This window comes from Podarcis bocagei, assembly GCF_964188305.1.
Source record: "Podarcis bocagei genome assembly, chromosome: 7".
NCBI classification, from domain to species: domain Eukaryota; kingdom Metazoa; phylum Chordata; class Lepidosauria; order Squamata; family Lacertidae; genus Podarcis; species Podarcis bocagei.
Genome location: NC_138132.1, coordinates 28,177,962 through 28,193,475, shown reverse-complemented (window position 1 = coordinate 28,193,475; position 15,514 = coordinate 28,177,962). Strand labels below are relative to the sequence as shown.

General features: G+C 45.5%; 1 protein-coding gene across 1 annotated transcript; it reads right to left on the bottom strand.

Annotated features, from left to right (window-relative positions):
- Positions 1 to 190: 190 nt before the first annotated feature.
- TRIM63 (tripartite motif containing 63) lies at positions 191 to 15,514 on the bottom strand. Its single transcript, XM_081204097.1, has 9 exons — positions 15,193 to 15,514; positions 9,930 to 10,099; positions 8,322 to 8,490; positions 6,183 to 6,278; positions 5,665 to 5,898; positions 4,127 to 4,149; positions 3,141 to 3,265; positions 1,710 to 1,781; positions 191 to 652 (listed from the first exon to the last, which is right to left on the bottom strand). The coding sequence occupies exons 1-9, from the start codon at positions 15,349 to 15,351 to the stop codon at positions 642 to 644; spliced, it is 1,059 nt and encodes a 352-aa protein (XP_081060223.1). The 5' UTR covers positions 15,352 to 15,514; the 3' UTR covers positions 191 to 641.

Here is a 15,514-nt window from a genome sequence, read left to right as displayed (position 1 = left end):
ATAGAATCATAGAATCATAGAAATCGGCAGACACCTTTTAAAGTTCAGCTACAGGCACTGAGGCAGATAATATTCTTTTATCAGATCCTTCTTCCTAGATCAAAAAAGTTGACTAAAACTATTGGTACGGTTGGTTAGCTAAGGTCTACTAACACTAAAACTTTCCCATTTTTCCTAACAGTCTAAGCAGTGCAAAGAAACTCTAACTAATTCCTAGAACTGGCATCCTTCGGTCTGCGGAAGGGTGCTCTGAATGCTCCCTCCCCCCCCCAAAAAAAAAACCTGAGGGGAGAAAAAGCTTACCTTTTTTTCTTTACAAAAAAAAATTCAAGTGCATGACAATTATGTACAAAAACACACACACCAACAGCATATAAAATGTATGAAAGGTTCCTTTTTGCACCCGTGTATAAAAGTGTCCTTGTGCAAGTATTCTTTCTGGACTGCCAAGAATTCCACATCCCAAATGGCTCTTCTTCAGCTGAACTTTGTCCTGCTCCTTTTCCTCATTGCTTGTTGGGCATTCAGTTTGGGCGTCCCACCCCACTACACCCCTCTTCCTCCCCCTCCCCAAATCTTCCCAGTCCGTACAGGCAGAATTTCTCCTTCCCCTCTGGAATTCATTTCCCCCTCCTCCTTGGTTACTGATGACCTGAAACAAACAAAGGTGGAAAAGACATGTAAGTGAAACCAGTTTAGTACACAAGGAAAGGATGGGGAATGTGTGGACCCTCCAATTGTTATTGGACCCCCAAAACCCATCAGCCCCAACTAACATGGCCAACAGCTGGCAGCAATTGCCTTGTAACAGGGAAGACTGTTTCTCCATCCACATCGTACATTTAAAGCTCATTTATACCACTTAGCTCTCCACAAAGAATTTATCTTTATCACCAAACTCCAAATATAATTGCACATTGTATTAATTAACATTATTTTTTTATATATTAGTGGCCATGTGATAATTTTAGCTTATAAATTTTATTGTTTAATGTCTTAACTTGTATATTAAAGTACTTTTATAGCTCTGTTTAGAGTAAGTAATGTCTTGATAATATAAATGTTTTAAGTTCTTTGTATCAATCCAGTATATTTTATTTTAATTGTTGAATGCTTCTGTGTACATTGTGGCAGCCTTTGGCTATGTGCAATAAAACTGACTGGCTGACTGACACAAAGAATTCTGGGAACTGTAGTTCACCCCAAGTTACACAGAGCACTATTCTCCTCACACAGCAATTCCCAGAGTGCCCTGGGAAGAGGGGTTGGTCATCGGTCTCTCTTCTAAGGGAGTTGCAGCTCTCAAAGAGTTCCCAGGATTCTTTGGGGGAAGTCATGGCTGTTTAAAGTGGTATGATACTGCTTTAAATGTATAGTTCAGATGGGGCCTCTCTTTCCTCTAGCCTGTGTTCTTTGCTGAGAACAGCGTTCCAGTGACAGGGTGCCATTGCACTGTGAATCTCCTTGCCTCCATCAATGGCAGCCAAAGCTGTGAAGTTCTGGAAGGGCAAAAATCAAAAAGCCATCCCATGGGTGCTTTTTTCCCTCATGGTATTGAAATGAAAATAGCATTGCCATGATTCAAGGTGCCACGCAAACACCAGTCCTCAGCAAGAACGTGGATGCTCTGAGCAGCCAAAGTTAAAAGAGTTTCTCAACAGCCACATTTCTCTTTCACTTGCTCAGGCTTGCTCCAGTTATGCACGTACCATCCACCTTCTCATCTTGTGGGTCTCCCTCTTCTGTTTCTTCTTCCTCATTCAGCTCTTCATCTTCCTCATCTTAAAAGGGTTGGGGGGGGGCGGAGAGATAAACAATGCAAGAGATTTAGAACCACCTTTTCTATCAAGGAACCATCCACTGACATTTGATGCCAGGAGTTCAGCTAGGAAGGATCTTGCAAACGCACCACATACATTTAGAGTACACCACCAGCCCAAAATAATCAGGGGAGTTGTAGTTCACCCCTCACAGAGCTGCAACACCCTTAACAGACTACATTTCCCATGATTCTTTAGGGATGTGTGTCCTTTAAATGTACGGTGTGTGCACAGCCAACAATTAGCTCCCCTATTGTCTACTCTGATGAATGGCAGTGGCTGAGGCTACGGTCTTTCCACTTCCTGCTACCAGATCCCTTTTAAACAAGAGATGCCAAGAACCAAACTGGAGACCTTCTGCATGGAAAAATCTGTGCTCTGCCCCTGACCTGTGGTCCCTCGCAGAAAACACTGGGAGGAAAGCAGTTTGCTCACTACAACCATCCTTTCAAAGGAACACAGAAGGATGACTTAGACCAGATCCGACTGTTGGTCTGCCCAGTTAGTATCGTTTACACTGACTGGCAGGGGCTCGCTAGGGTTTCAGGTTGAAGTCTCTTCCAGTCCTACCCGAAGATGCTGGGGACTGAACCTGGGACGCTCTGAATATTTTGCACATGCTCTACCGCTGAGCTGTGATCTCTTCTTCATAAGGAACAATGCATGGGGTTCTCTGAAAACCTTTTATGCCTAAAAGGGCAGTATTTGAAAATATTAGTTATTATTTCTAGCTGTGCTAATAATCCTTTATCTTTGTTTTGCAAGTAGCTTACAGGTAGAGGCAGTTTCATTAGTCTGCTCAACCTCTCTAATAACAGAAAACAAGGGGATGCAACTGTCCTTAGCAGGGAGCAATGGACCTTAGCCACAGAGCAGGTGGGAGAGGCGGTTGAGACACAAGAGGAATTTTCTCTGCCAAATTTTCCATTATGAATGTTTCCTCAGGAGAACACTTGACATATCTTCAATATTTACTGGGCATGCACCATATATCTGATAACTGCATGTGACCCCTTCAAGGAAACCCTGAAGGAAATTTGGTGTCAATATTTGATAGGTGGTGTTTGACAGCTGGCATGCAGTAGTACTTAGTAAAGCTTGAGAGATGACTTGTAACGACTTTTAGTATTGGTGACTGACTCATCTAGTTTTCATTTCTGTTGTATCTTTGGAATTCTGGGGGTAGGGACTTGGTCTTGCTTTTATTGATCTGTAAGTTACTTTGGAAGTTGTTGTTGTTGTTGTTGTTGTTAATATTAAATGGAGGGGAAAGATTCTTTAAATGACAAGAACACTGAAAAGGTGCCATGTTTACCATACCTGCCTCAAAGTCAAGGCTTCTCAAGGCTTCTGCAATGTTTTCCAGGTCTATGGTAAAATAATCCATGTTTTCAAAACCTGGCTCAATCTTCTCCAATTGAGCACCCTTCGATGCCTCGATAATTCTACAGAGAAAACAGGATGGAAAGAGATGGTTTTTTCTTCCTGCTCTTAGTGCGTTTCCCAATGCTATCATATACATGTCTACTCAGAGTTAATCCCCACTTAATTGAATGGGACTTACCCCCAGGTAAGTAGGTAGAGGACTGCACCTGTGCAGTGTAATTCACTCACAAGTAAGTCTTACAGGTATGCTCAGTGGGGCTTATTCCCAGATGAGTTATCCCAGAACTTCATTAACCCATTGTGTTGTTTTAATTTTGGTTATAACTCATCCTGAAATTTATTTCAAAGGATGGCTTTGGTTTGGTTCACCTGTTGGGTTGATCCACACTTCTGACTGTTTTGTGCCTAAACAGCAGGGGTCCAAGCAGTTTCCCACTTGACCCGCACTTTCTAGGCATGGGTTCGAGCCTTTTTCTTTTTCTTTACCCTGCTCCATTCCCAGGGAAAACCCGCTCTTTAGTGTTAAATCAGAGCAAACATCAATCCAGAGAAAACCCGAATTGCTGTTTGCTCCGATAGAGCACTAAAGAGAAGTTTTCTGGAGTGGGGTGTGTAGAGGAAGCAGAACAAGAGGAAGTGGGGATATGGAAGGTTCACCTTTAATGCAAACTGAACCAAGCATACTTTATGATCTTTATTCTGCCTCTCAATTTCTGCAATCAGGAGTGTTACAACTCAGCAAAGAAACAAAAAAACAGCACACCCCTTCTAAGCTGGTCAGCTCTGAAAAGGAGCCTTGTTTTTAAGCTTTCAATCAGAGAGAGCTTCTCATTAGGATCTTGTATTCATTGAGAAGAACAGCATACAGAAGAATTTGCACACAGAAGCTGCAATTTAGAAAATTGTGCTCCAGGACTTACGTTTTAATGAGCTGCTTGGCAGACTGGAATGAGGAAGAAACAGGGAGGGGAGGAGAAAAAAACAGAGAGTGATCATTAGTGGATAAAGACATTTCACTTTAAAACTGTGCCCCCTTTAGTGGCAGTATCTTAAAAGTTTAACCTGCTTTGATCATCTGCCCTTCCTCCAGGGATCCAAGGCAACGTACATGATTTTCCCTTCCTATTTCATCCTCACAACAACCTTATGAGGTAGGTTAGGCTGAGTGATAGTGGCTGGCCCAAGGTCATCTAATGAGTTTTCTGGCTGAAGGGGGATTAGAACTTGTGTCTCTCCTTTAGTCTCATTGTGGCCTACCTTCCAGGGTGGTTGTTGTCGGAACAACTGAGATAGCATTTATATGGCATTTGACATATGCTAGTGATTCTTTTCAAATATTTTGATCTAGAGGCCAGTTTGGAGGTTGGGTCTCCTAAAGCAGCAGATGGAGAGTTAAAAAAGGATATGCAAAGTCTCCCTTGGATTTATTTTGGGTAAAGTCACTCTCCCCCTCAATTGTGATTGGTGCTAGCACTCAGCAGAATTTAATAGTAGATGGTGGGGTGGAGACATTTACCTGGCCTGGCAGGTGAGTCGCTGCTGCTTCCTGGAAGGAGGGAGATGCAGCGAAGAGGGTGGCACAGTGTGGAGCAGGGAAGGGCAAGGCTACCAAGGAATGATCAGTAGACTAAAATGGGCTCCCACTTGTTCTTTTGCTGAAATAAGGGGGGCTCCCAACAACCCATCAGCTGATAGGTGGTAGGGGGATGGCTTGCTCAAGGAGGGGGAAGCAGTTTCCATTTCATGTAAATGGTTTCTTGCTCCCAGCAGTGCTCTTTGAAGGCCCCCTGTGCTACTCCTTTCTACCCCTGAGGAGACTTGCAAATGGCTCTGTGAGCTGTTCTGTGTGACTCCTGCTGCACCTCCAGCAACAGGTAGCCATCTTGAGAACCCTGCGCAGGGAATTTTGGCAGGTGGGCAGGGCAATCTGCTCTGTGAGTCATCTGCCGTCACAACGGTGTCATCTGACTGACAGCTGGGTTGCCCAGTCCATCTGTCAAAGTTGGCCGGCAGGGTTCCCCCACCCCTGATCGAGGCCAGGAGGATGGTGGAACCAGCCTTTTAAATTCTACTTCCAGTAGAAAACCAGTGCCTCGGCAGAGCTAAAGGTTCCTGATCTGCAAGCAACCACCCTTCCCTACTGCCAGTGATGGACCCACAATGGTCATCAAAGAAAATCCTGCAGTTATGATTACGATTGTCAAGGCCTGCTGCACTGAGTTTCTTGCAGCTATGGAAGTGAGCAGGAGGGCAATCTGGTCTTGGTCTCCAGCCAGAAGACAAAGAGGAGTTGGCCACCCACTCCACTTCCTTAGCACAGGGCTGAAGAACCTATAGCTGTCAAGATGTCGCTAGGCTCCCACCAGCAACCCCAATGGCTAGTTATGATGGGAGTTGTAGTCCAACCAACACCTGGTGGTCCACAGGCTGCCCATCATTGCCCATAAGTTTGCCTCACCATGAGAAAAGCAGCTCCTGCCTCTTCCTCCATGGACTGGATGGCGCTCTCCACCAGCTTGCTCGACTGCTCCAGCTGGTCTTTGTACTGCTGGATGAGGTTCTGCATGAAGCCAACTTTCTCTTCTTGCGCCTTGGAGATGCGCTCCAGCAGCCAACTCCGCCTCTCCTCTACAGTGGCAATGAGGGCTTCAAACTTCTCACACAAGTCCTGCTTGACCTGCCGGCCATTCTCCTGCCAGGGATTGAGAGGAAACAAGTGGATGAAGGTGAGGAACATGGTGGGTTTGCAGCGACTGCTTTGTCTAAATGGAGTAGTAGACTTCTCCCCTGATTTAGCTGCCCAGATTTGGAAAAAGAGGGAAGCCAGTGAACCTCAGAGACAGGCAGACATCTTTCTTTCTCCCCCCCCCCCGCACCCCACGCCCTGTCAACACCTGCACCAGCCATTTCTCAGAGTTGTGTTTCCCTTCCGCTGCTCAGATTTCCAAGGGCTCAGTCATTTGTTGCATTCCTCACCTCGGTGGCTTTGCACGACTCTTCCAGCTGGTTGATGATCGTCTGTATTCTGTCATTGCCTGCCACCAACATAGAGATGCAGTTGGTCAGCTCCGTCTGTGTGTGAGAGAAGGCAACAAAAATAGATTGGAATCCTGCATGTTCCTTCTCCTTCGAGAGAAAGGGCTTGCCATGCTGTTTCTCTGGATAATAGTAAAAGAAGGGATGGCTATGGGAATAAATGAAAGATCCTAATAGAGGAGATAAAGAGGAACCCTCTAATTTGGGTTCGGACAGGGCTGGGGGTGGTGGTCCTGTAATACAAACAGCTCCAGCCTAGATTGGCTTGTTTCCCTTTCTCCTCTATCCCCTTTCCCTTTCATGTCATGTCTCGTTAGACTCTAAACTGGTGGCAGGGACTTGAGGGGGGTTGTACAGTGTAGAAAATATTTATCATTATCATTATTAACTCAGCAAGGTGCTATTTGCCCCAGCACACCACAGCCCAAGACCCCCTGTCTCTGAAAGAATGAGGCAGAACTTCTTAAGGAAACAGAGGATGTTGCTAAGAAAACCTCAGCTCAGTGGTTGCTTGTGCAAATCCCTCTCCTCATGCTCCCTGCAAATTCAATACCTTGCAGACCTGATGGCTTCTGAAGGCACCTTCACACGATCCTTTCAGCCCCTGGGAGACAATGGGCTTTTCACCGAGCAGAAGCCAGCACAGACGGTCTTTTGTCACCTGGCTGCTTGGCAACACCCCTCCCTGCCTCTTCCAGGGATCCAAAAGGCTGTCTGAACTGTGGCTCTCACATGGACAATGTGCCGTGCACAGCTTGACCTGGGTTGGTTGGGTGAGTGGGCCTTGGGGCAGTTGTTTTGTCCCTGTCATGATTCATACAGTGCAACTGACATTGGTTGCTATGCCAAAGCTCAACCTAGCTTTGTGGTGAGAAGGATGAGTTGCATTGTGAGCTGTGAATGGTGACGAAGCCATTACGTGATCCACTTATCCCTGCATGGCAGGTTTGTTTATTTTATAGTTGCAACTTCCACACATGGGTTCTACTCTCAACGCTGGGGAATCAACCTGGGTCCTTCTGCATGCCAAAGAGATGCTCTACCATTGAGCTATGGCCCTTCGCTGTGCTTGCAGTGGGGAAGGGACCCAGTGGTTGATTTGTTTGACTCCTGTGAGAGAATTCATGCAGTCTCCATGGCACCCATCCAAGAAGCCCAGGGAAAAGACCTCCAGCCACCCAACCCTGCTCACAGCTGCTCCCTTGGGACTGAACGCCTTTCCGAGGGGTCCTCCACCACCTCGCGGCTCTCAAGTGACTCTAAATATAATCTGCTGGTGGCTGCTTGGAGACTGCAGTCATCTGTGTATATCCATACCAGCTGTGTTAGCGGTCAAAGGCTATTCCTGAAAGGCACAGCGCAGCACATCCTGATGTCTCCAATCACCTCTCAACCCAAATGGGAGATGCTCCCTCCTGCTCTATCTGCATGCCAAGCAATGAGATGTGAACCCCTCTAAGGTCAAGGGACTTAACCCTTTTGTCCTTGTGAAACGCACCAAGGTTTCCCAATGGGTCCCCTTTTTGCTCTAATGTGGTAGTGTCCATCCAAGTAGAGTTTGGGGCAGAAATCCAGGGCCCCACTTGGAAGGTGGGTACCAAAACATAGCAGGTCTGGCTTGCTACACATGAAATAACGTCCACTGCCATCTTAAAAGTCCACTCCTCATCAATAAGACAATTAGCTCTGGAATAAAAAATGATCTAACTACCCCCTGAGATTTCTCTGAAGCTTACCAAGGATCCCTCAATGAGAAGATCAGTAATGGTGAACAACAGCTTCCTTGAAAGACAGCTTATGCCCTACCACCAACAAGCCAGCCATGCGTGGGAGGTTTCAGTAGGGTTATATATTTATTTACATTGTGAAAAAAGCAGGGCCCCTTTTGTCCCAAAGGAGAAGACTGGAGGGCCATGTTTGGCCCCTAGGTCTGAGGTTCAATGACTTGAGAGTTTCCAGGGCAAGGGTTTTGGAGTCCCCCTGCAGGTCAGCCAATGGGGGGAAGTGTTTTCTGGAGGCAGAAAGTTGAAAAAAAAGTTTGAAAACAAGTGTGAAGCCATTGAAAGCGACAGCTGGTACCTTTTGGCCCTGAAAGACACTTTGAAGGGGCGCCACTTCACAGTCTTTGTGAGCCCCAAAGACTTTGCACATGGAGCAGGTGGGCACCTCACAAGTTAAGCAATAGATGTTGATCTTCTCATCTTCGTGTTCCTTGCACATTGGGTGGTTTCCCTTCTTCAGGGGTCGGCTGGCGAAAACACAAAAGAAGCCAGTTGGACAGATGAGACTCTTAGTCCTGGACGTAATGGACTTTTGTTTAAAGACAAGCACACATATTCCCTCCTCTTTTCTCATCTTAATGGCATCTTTTTATTTATGGGAATAAAGCCAGAGTTCACATGTGAGTTTGGTTAAATGGGAACAGTGGCTCAGGTGTGTTTCTCCTTCATCAGCACCCAACCGCTACAACAGAGATGCGCAAATCTGTCAATTTCTGTCTTTCTCTGCTTCTCATTTCCCCATTCCAATTCCACATCAACTAGCAATTTTTCCTTTTAAAAAGTCCACACAATTTTTGTGTGTGCACATTTCTTCTAAGCTATGCATCTTTGTACGCATCTTGCCTAATATATGCATTTTGCAAGCTTCCCCTCCCCCATATAATGTAGTTTTGTACATCATTTTCACTCATCTATTCATTTTTGGCATGCTTTTTGAATGGGGAACTGCATCACAAAATTTGGAGAAGTGCAGATTTCAAAGGATAGTTGTGTGTTTAGTGCACAGTGGTTTGCTCATCTGCAAAATAGATGAGCACCCCCTCAATTCCTTCTTCCAAGCCATTTATAAAGATGTTGAACAACAACGGACCCAGGACAGAACCCTGTTGCACCCCACCTGTCACCTTTTCCCAGGGTGATGAGGAACCGTCACTGAGCACTCTCTGGGTTTGTCAATCAGCTACAAATCTACTTAACTGTTACCTCATCCAGTCCACATTTACCAGCTTCTCTACAAGAATATAATGGGAGATGGATTTGACATGAAGGTAATGGAGACTAGACCCTGGCCATCTCTTTGTACAGTAGGAATTGGACTGACTCCCACCTCCTCTCTAATATTAACCTCCACACTGAGGTTATGTTTAGACCTTGCTTCTGTGCGTGCCAAAGTGTCCAAGAAGCTAGCTCTGGCTCTGCAGAGCTGTTGATTTTATTTTGGGAAGCCAATGCTATTTCTTCACTCTGGGCAGGACTTAATGACACCCCGCTCCCCCACAAAGCATCATCAGCGCCTCCCCTACTATATTCAGATACCTCTCTAATCCACCCAAATTCCACTTCCTCTAATGGAAATGGATCGGTGCATGTGTGCTGGGTTCCTATAGTCCTCCCAGTGTTTCTGGACTGGTCTGCTTTTTTCTGCCCACTTTCTAACAAATGGATCCTTCCCAAATATGAGTGACAGCCTTGCTTCTCCCTCAAAGCATAGGAAGCTGCCTTTATCCCATCTCTCTCAGTATTGTCTACTGGGTGGCAGTAGCTTTCCAGGCGTCTCCCGGGCTTACCTGAAGATGCTGAGGATCGAATGTGGAATCTTCTGCATGCAAAGCAGATGCTCTACCTCTGAGCTATGACTTCCCCCTTGAGCTATGGCAAACAAGAGGAAGGCAGCTGTGATACAAACCTGGTATATTCCTGCTTGTAGATATCAATGATGTTCTCCACCAGTAGATTCCTCTGTAGGCCATAGACACCGTGGCGGTCCAGGATGACTTCATGGCGGCAGGAGGGGCAGCGGAACCGTCCCCCTGATATGGTAGTCCCCCGGGCCGTTTGCCAGTATGGGTTAGCAGCCTGCAAGTGCCATCAACAATGTAAGGGCAAAGTTCAGTAATCTTAAAAAAAAAAATTTTGCAAAGGACCCCACAAAACAACCAATCCTACCATCGTTTGGCCTGGAAAAGATGACCTGAGGGCTCAGCTATTCAAGTATCATCACAGTTATCTGGTGACGCTTGTAAGAATGATTCATAGTTGTCCTTATGGGATGGGAAAACCCCATCATGCTTTGCACTTGTATCAGAGCATGACATTGGAAAACTGGCCAAGCTCAACAAACCAAGTGGATGATCCAACCAGAAGACCCTTTTTATAACTGTTGCAACAACAGTTGCAACAACAACCTTTCTATTGGAGCTGGAGATCAGTGGCCACAGCTAGGTTTTCAATTACATAGTTGCATGTTATCTATTTCACATGTCTTTCTAGATCTAGAGTGGAGAACCTATGTCTTCCTGATGCTGAGATTTCCCCACCTGTGTTGTAGCTGAATAACACCTGGAGGTCTACTGGTTCACCATTCTTGCTTTAACTAGTAATGCAGGAGAAGTTTGATTCGGCTCACATTTAAAGCTGAATTCATCACAATTTGCACTTTCTGAAAATGTGTGAGAACCAAAACACAGCCATCCTTCAAAACTCACACCTCCAAATTTTCTGATGCAGTTCAACAACCAATGTAACAAAAATGCATATATAAGGGGGAAATGTGCATAAAAATGAATGTATTGGTGAAGAAAACATACAAAAATGCATTATACTAGGAGAAATTGCTTGCAAAAATGAGCACATGTCAAAGCTGCAAAAAATGTGTATATAAGGAGAGATCTACACCAGGCATAGGCAAACTCCAGCCATCCAGAAGTTTGGGACTACACTTCCCACCATCCCTAGCTAATAGGACCAGTGGTCAGGGATGATGGGAATTGTAGTCCCAAACATCTGGAGGCCCAGAGTTTGCCTATGCCTGATCTACACTAAAATGCTGAAGACTTTTCATGAGGATTAAAATAATAACAACTGCAAATTGCTGCAGAAATGTGAATTGAATTTAAGATTAGAAACATGAGAAACTGAAAGTGACAGATTTCCGTCCCCATCCCTAACTTACAAAGACAAGAACTGAAGAATACAAATATAGCTTTGCTGAATATGACTAAGGTCCAAAGCAGCTGAGCAACCTCGGGAGTGTGAAAGGTGCCCCACACTTTATCATGGATAATACCCACTGATTTTAAGTCTATGCTCCATGAATTTGTATGACCCAGAGATGGACAGCACATGGTACCCTCCAGATGTTGCTGTACTACAACTCCCATCATCCCTGGCCATTGGCCATGCTAGCAGGGGCTGATGGGAGCTTGAGTGCAACAATAACTGGAGTTCCCCAGTTCCTTATCCCTGATCTAATTCCTTTTTAAAAGCCCATCTAAGCGTGTGGGGTGTAAAGTACTTTCTTTTGGTCCATCCTGTGCCTGCTGCAAATCACATCCATTAGAGAATGACTGTGAGAGAATCTGCTCCAGCCCTTGATTAATTTTCATCCTATTGATGAGAAGATCTGAATGGGTTGGACAACCCTTCATAGGATCAGGCCACTTGCTCCAGTCCTCTTTAGCAGAGCATTTAGAGATGGTTCAATCAAAGTGGGGGATTATAAGGGAAAGAAGGGTTTTGTTATTTAAGAGGAGCTGAAACAGTGTTGGAATTTATTTATTTTATTACAATAGCTTCTTGTGACTGTACCATGAACTGCCAGCAGTACAAAATGGATGCCGGTGGGAAGGAGGATTCTGTAAGTCTACCCATGGCTGCTCATCCTCCTCCAGATTTGGGAGCTGGTATGCCACTGAATATCATTTACTGCCGCGCAAGAGCAGGAAAGGGTCACTGCTGTCTCGCCCTGTTCGTGAGCTTCCTGGAGGCATCTGATTGGCCACTGTGGGAGCAGAATGCAGGGCTAGGGTAGGCCTTCAGAGTATCTAGCAGGGCTTATGATCATAAAGGAAGAACTCTGTGACAGCCAGAGATGGGGGAGAAATTCAATTCAGTTCCCATTTAAAAGAGAATCTATCAAATTTGCACGTTCCAAAGCAGCATGAGACCTGAAACACCAGCATCCTCTGAAATCTGCATTTATCTGACTGTTGCGATGCACAAAAACACATTAGGTAAAACTGTGGACCGGCTTTCCCTAAAACTCTGCTTCTAGAAGCTCATGAGGTATCTTCACACCATCTACAAGTGACGCATTCACACATGTATTTGTCACATGACCCAGTGGCCATGTGGGTTTTCCTGGATGGAAATTATGCCTGTACAGGAAGCCATCTTGCGAGAAGCAGCTCTTGGTGATAATAAAGGAACAACAGGTCTGGTTTGGGTTTCAACAAGCACTTCAGTCCCTGCCTTCCCCTCCGCAATTGGCTGTCTAACTGTAAGACCTTTGGAAGACTTTAATCCCCCTGTCCTAGCAAACAGAATCCAATTTCTCCTCTGCCCCTGGGTTTTCCTTCCTGACTCTCCTTGTTTTGTTGCCTTGGAGGTTTGGCAACAATGATCAACACACTTTGGAAAGGCGGTGTCAGAAGTAAAACAGGTCCCCTAAAGGCCCAGAACTCTTATCAATTGGCTCCTGGCCACAGCTTCTCTTGGGAGGTGGTCTTGGTGCATTCACACAAACTGAAATTGGAAAGGGGTTGTATTTGAATTTTCAAGGGGATGAGACCCCTGGCAAAAGTAATGAAGGATATTTCACAGTTATCGCAATTTTCATTATATTTAACTCATGTTGCAACTAAAGTACTTTGATACAGTATATCCTTTCTGTTTCCTTTTTTGCATTTTTGCACAGAGCTGCTAATGAGTTTGCTCAATGCTGGCTCATCTTGTCGTTCCAGTTATTCAGTCAATAAATCAATTCATTCATTAATGTGATTGGGCAGAGGGTGATTTCTTTCAGAACATAACATTCTGTTCAGGGATGAAATAAGAACACGGAACTGTGCTTGGAAGTAGCCAGAGACGAGCCCAACTTGGATCATTCTATGAAACATCAAATAATATTGTGACACCTTAAAGACTAACCGTTTCATTATGGCATAAACTTTTGTGGACTGGAAGTGCACTTCCTTTAGTTCATAAAAGTGAATCCCATAATAAAGTTTTAAGTCTAAGGCAGGTGAACTAGCCAAGGTGGTGGTCTCTAAATGTTGTTGGACTACAGCTCCCATCTTCCCTGACCATGTTGGCTGGGGCTGATGGGAGTTGTAGTCCATAACACCTGGAGGGCATCACCTTGGCTACTTCTTTTTAAAGGCCTCACAAAAAGACTAAAGCAGCTATTTCCCTGCTGGAAATTCCAGCCATGTAGCACCAAGGTTGAGTTGGGATTATTTATTTATTTTCAACTAGAAAATGGCAACGCTGCATTTGACAAGCCTTGGGTCCTTCTGGGGAAAGGGCTTGGTTTTCTCGAGCCAGGGGAAATCTTTTCCACACTCATATAAAAGGGGCATCTTGGCCTTTGAGTATTTGTAGGTAAACAACACTATGATGGAGACCATTCTTTGTTGTATAAGTGGATAAATAAGAAAGTACATATTGGATGAACCAGACTATTATGTGACACTTAGGACTGTGAAAACTTGTATAATAATTTATACCCCATCTGGCCTAGCCTCCCCAGCCACTCTGGGCGGCTTCCAACAGGGTATTAATTTTTTTTATGGCTTTAGGGAAGCAGAAGACAGAAGCATAGAATTGTAGAGTTGGAAGGGACCATGAGGGTCATCTAGTCCAACCCCCTGCAAGGCAGGAATATTTTGCCCAACATGGGGTTCGAACCCACAACCTTGACATTAAGTCTCATGCTCTACCAACTGAGCTATCTCTCAGACTCATGCATTTACCATTTTAGATTATAATGAATGGTAATATGTGACAGGCAGTTGTAACAGAATAGTGCATTTTGTAGTGGCTTAATTCATTTTGCATATACCCATTTTGTTACTGCTTTTATGCGACTGATTGGTTAACAAGCAAAAATTCTGTTGCTATTGACATATAGGTCTATAATTTAAGATACAAAGTCCCACCCAAAGATGACAGGATGACATAGGCTCTTGACAGCTGTATGTTGTGGAAGACAAAAGCCTAACGCATGAGCTCCTGCCCTCTAGAAGAGGCTCTGTGTGATCGGTATGCCAGCACAGCCAGGTGTCCCGATGTGGGCGGGACACAGAGGCAAAAGTGGGTGGAGCAACACAGGTGAATTTTTGCTGTTGGCTCATTTTAATACACACTCACTCACTCACACACCCCCTCCAGGAAAGCAAGAAACAATATCATAGTTCAAGGGCACATTCTAGCCAGGCAGAAGCACCCAAGGGGCTGCAAAGCGGGGCCAGTGAGGGGCGTGGCCTGGGGACAGGGGGTGTGGCTGTAGAATGGTGGGACCTGGGAGAGGTCCAAGGGCCAGAGGGAGAGGCCCAGAAGGTTGCATTTGGCCCCTGGGACTGAGGCTCCTTTTCCCTGTTCTGTACACTTAGGTTTTTCACATGAATAACGTGTGAGGAGGGCTGTTGATCTCTTTCTATGACCCTAACCATGCTCACTTGGCCGTAAGTCAAAGACTGCTGTCTTAGGCAAGTATTATTGGAAGGAAGTCCTGTTGAAATCAGTGGGACTTGCTTCTGAATAAGCATGGACAGGAGCATGTGGGCTGTGCATTTGAAGCACATTTACAGTTCATTGCTTCCCCAAAGAATCCTTGGAACTGTAGTTTGTTAAGGGTGCTGGGAATTGTAGCTCAGTGAAGCTATTAGTTTGTACCCACTTGGGAGGGGGGACCTCAGGGTTCTGGTAACTGCCCCCCTCCCAGTAGAATCCGCAAACCTGAGATATGTACACCACACCGGGGATATTGTTCGGGGATGAACCCAGATCTTCTGCCCTTTCCCCCTTCTTCTTCTTTTGCACAGAGGTGATCTATACATTTAAGTGGCATAACTCCCCGCTGCTCCCACCTCACCTAAAACACACCCACAACTCCTCCCCCCCCCGTTGTCCCAACACACACCTTGGACAATGCTAGGACCCCTACTGACCTGGAAGACGTCATTGGCGCATTTCCTGCAGAGGTTATGCTGGCAAGGTAAGATCACCACAGGCTTGGAGAACATCTCCAGGCAGATGGGGCAAATCAACTGTTTCTCCAGATTCTCCATGGGGTTAGAGTCCCGGATGATGCTCGACTGGTAATCCATTGCCCCCTTCGGTGCTTCCAAATTATATCCTTTCTTTTTTTAAGCGACTGGAGAGAGGCTCCGTGCGGAAGGTCTCACCGTCTGCTTCTGGGTTCTAGAACTGTGTGCGCTGACCCTTCAAGCAAACCTTTGGGCTTCTGCACTTTGTCTGAGACAGCTCCTC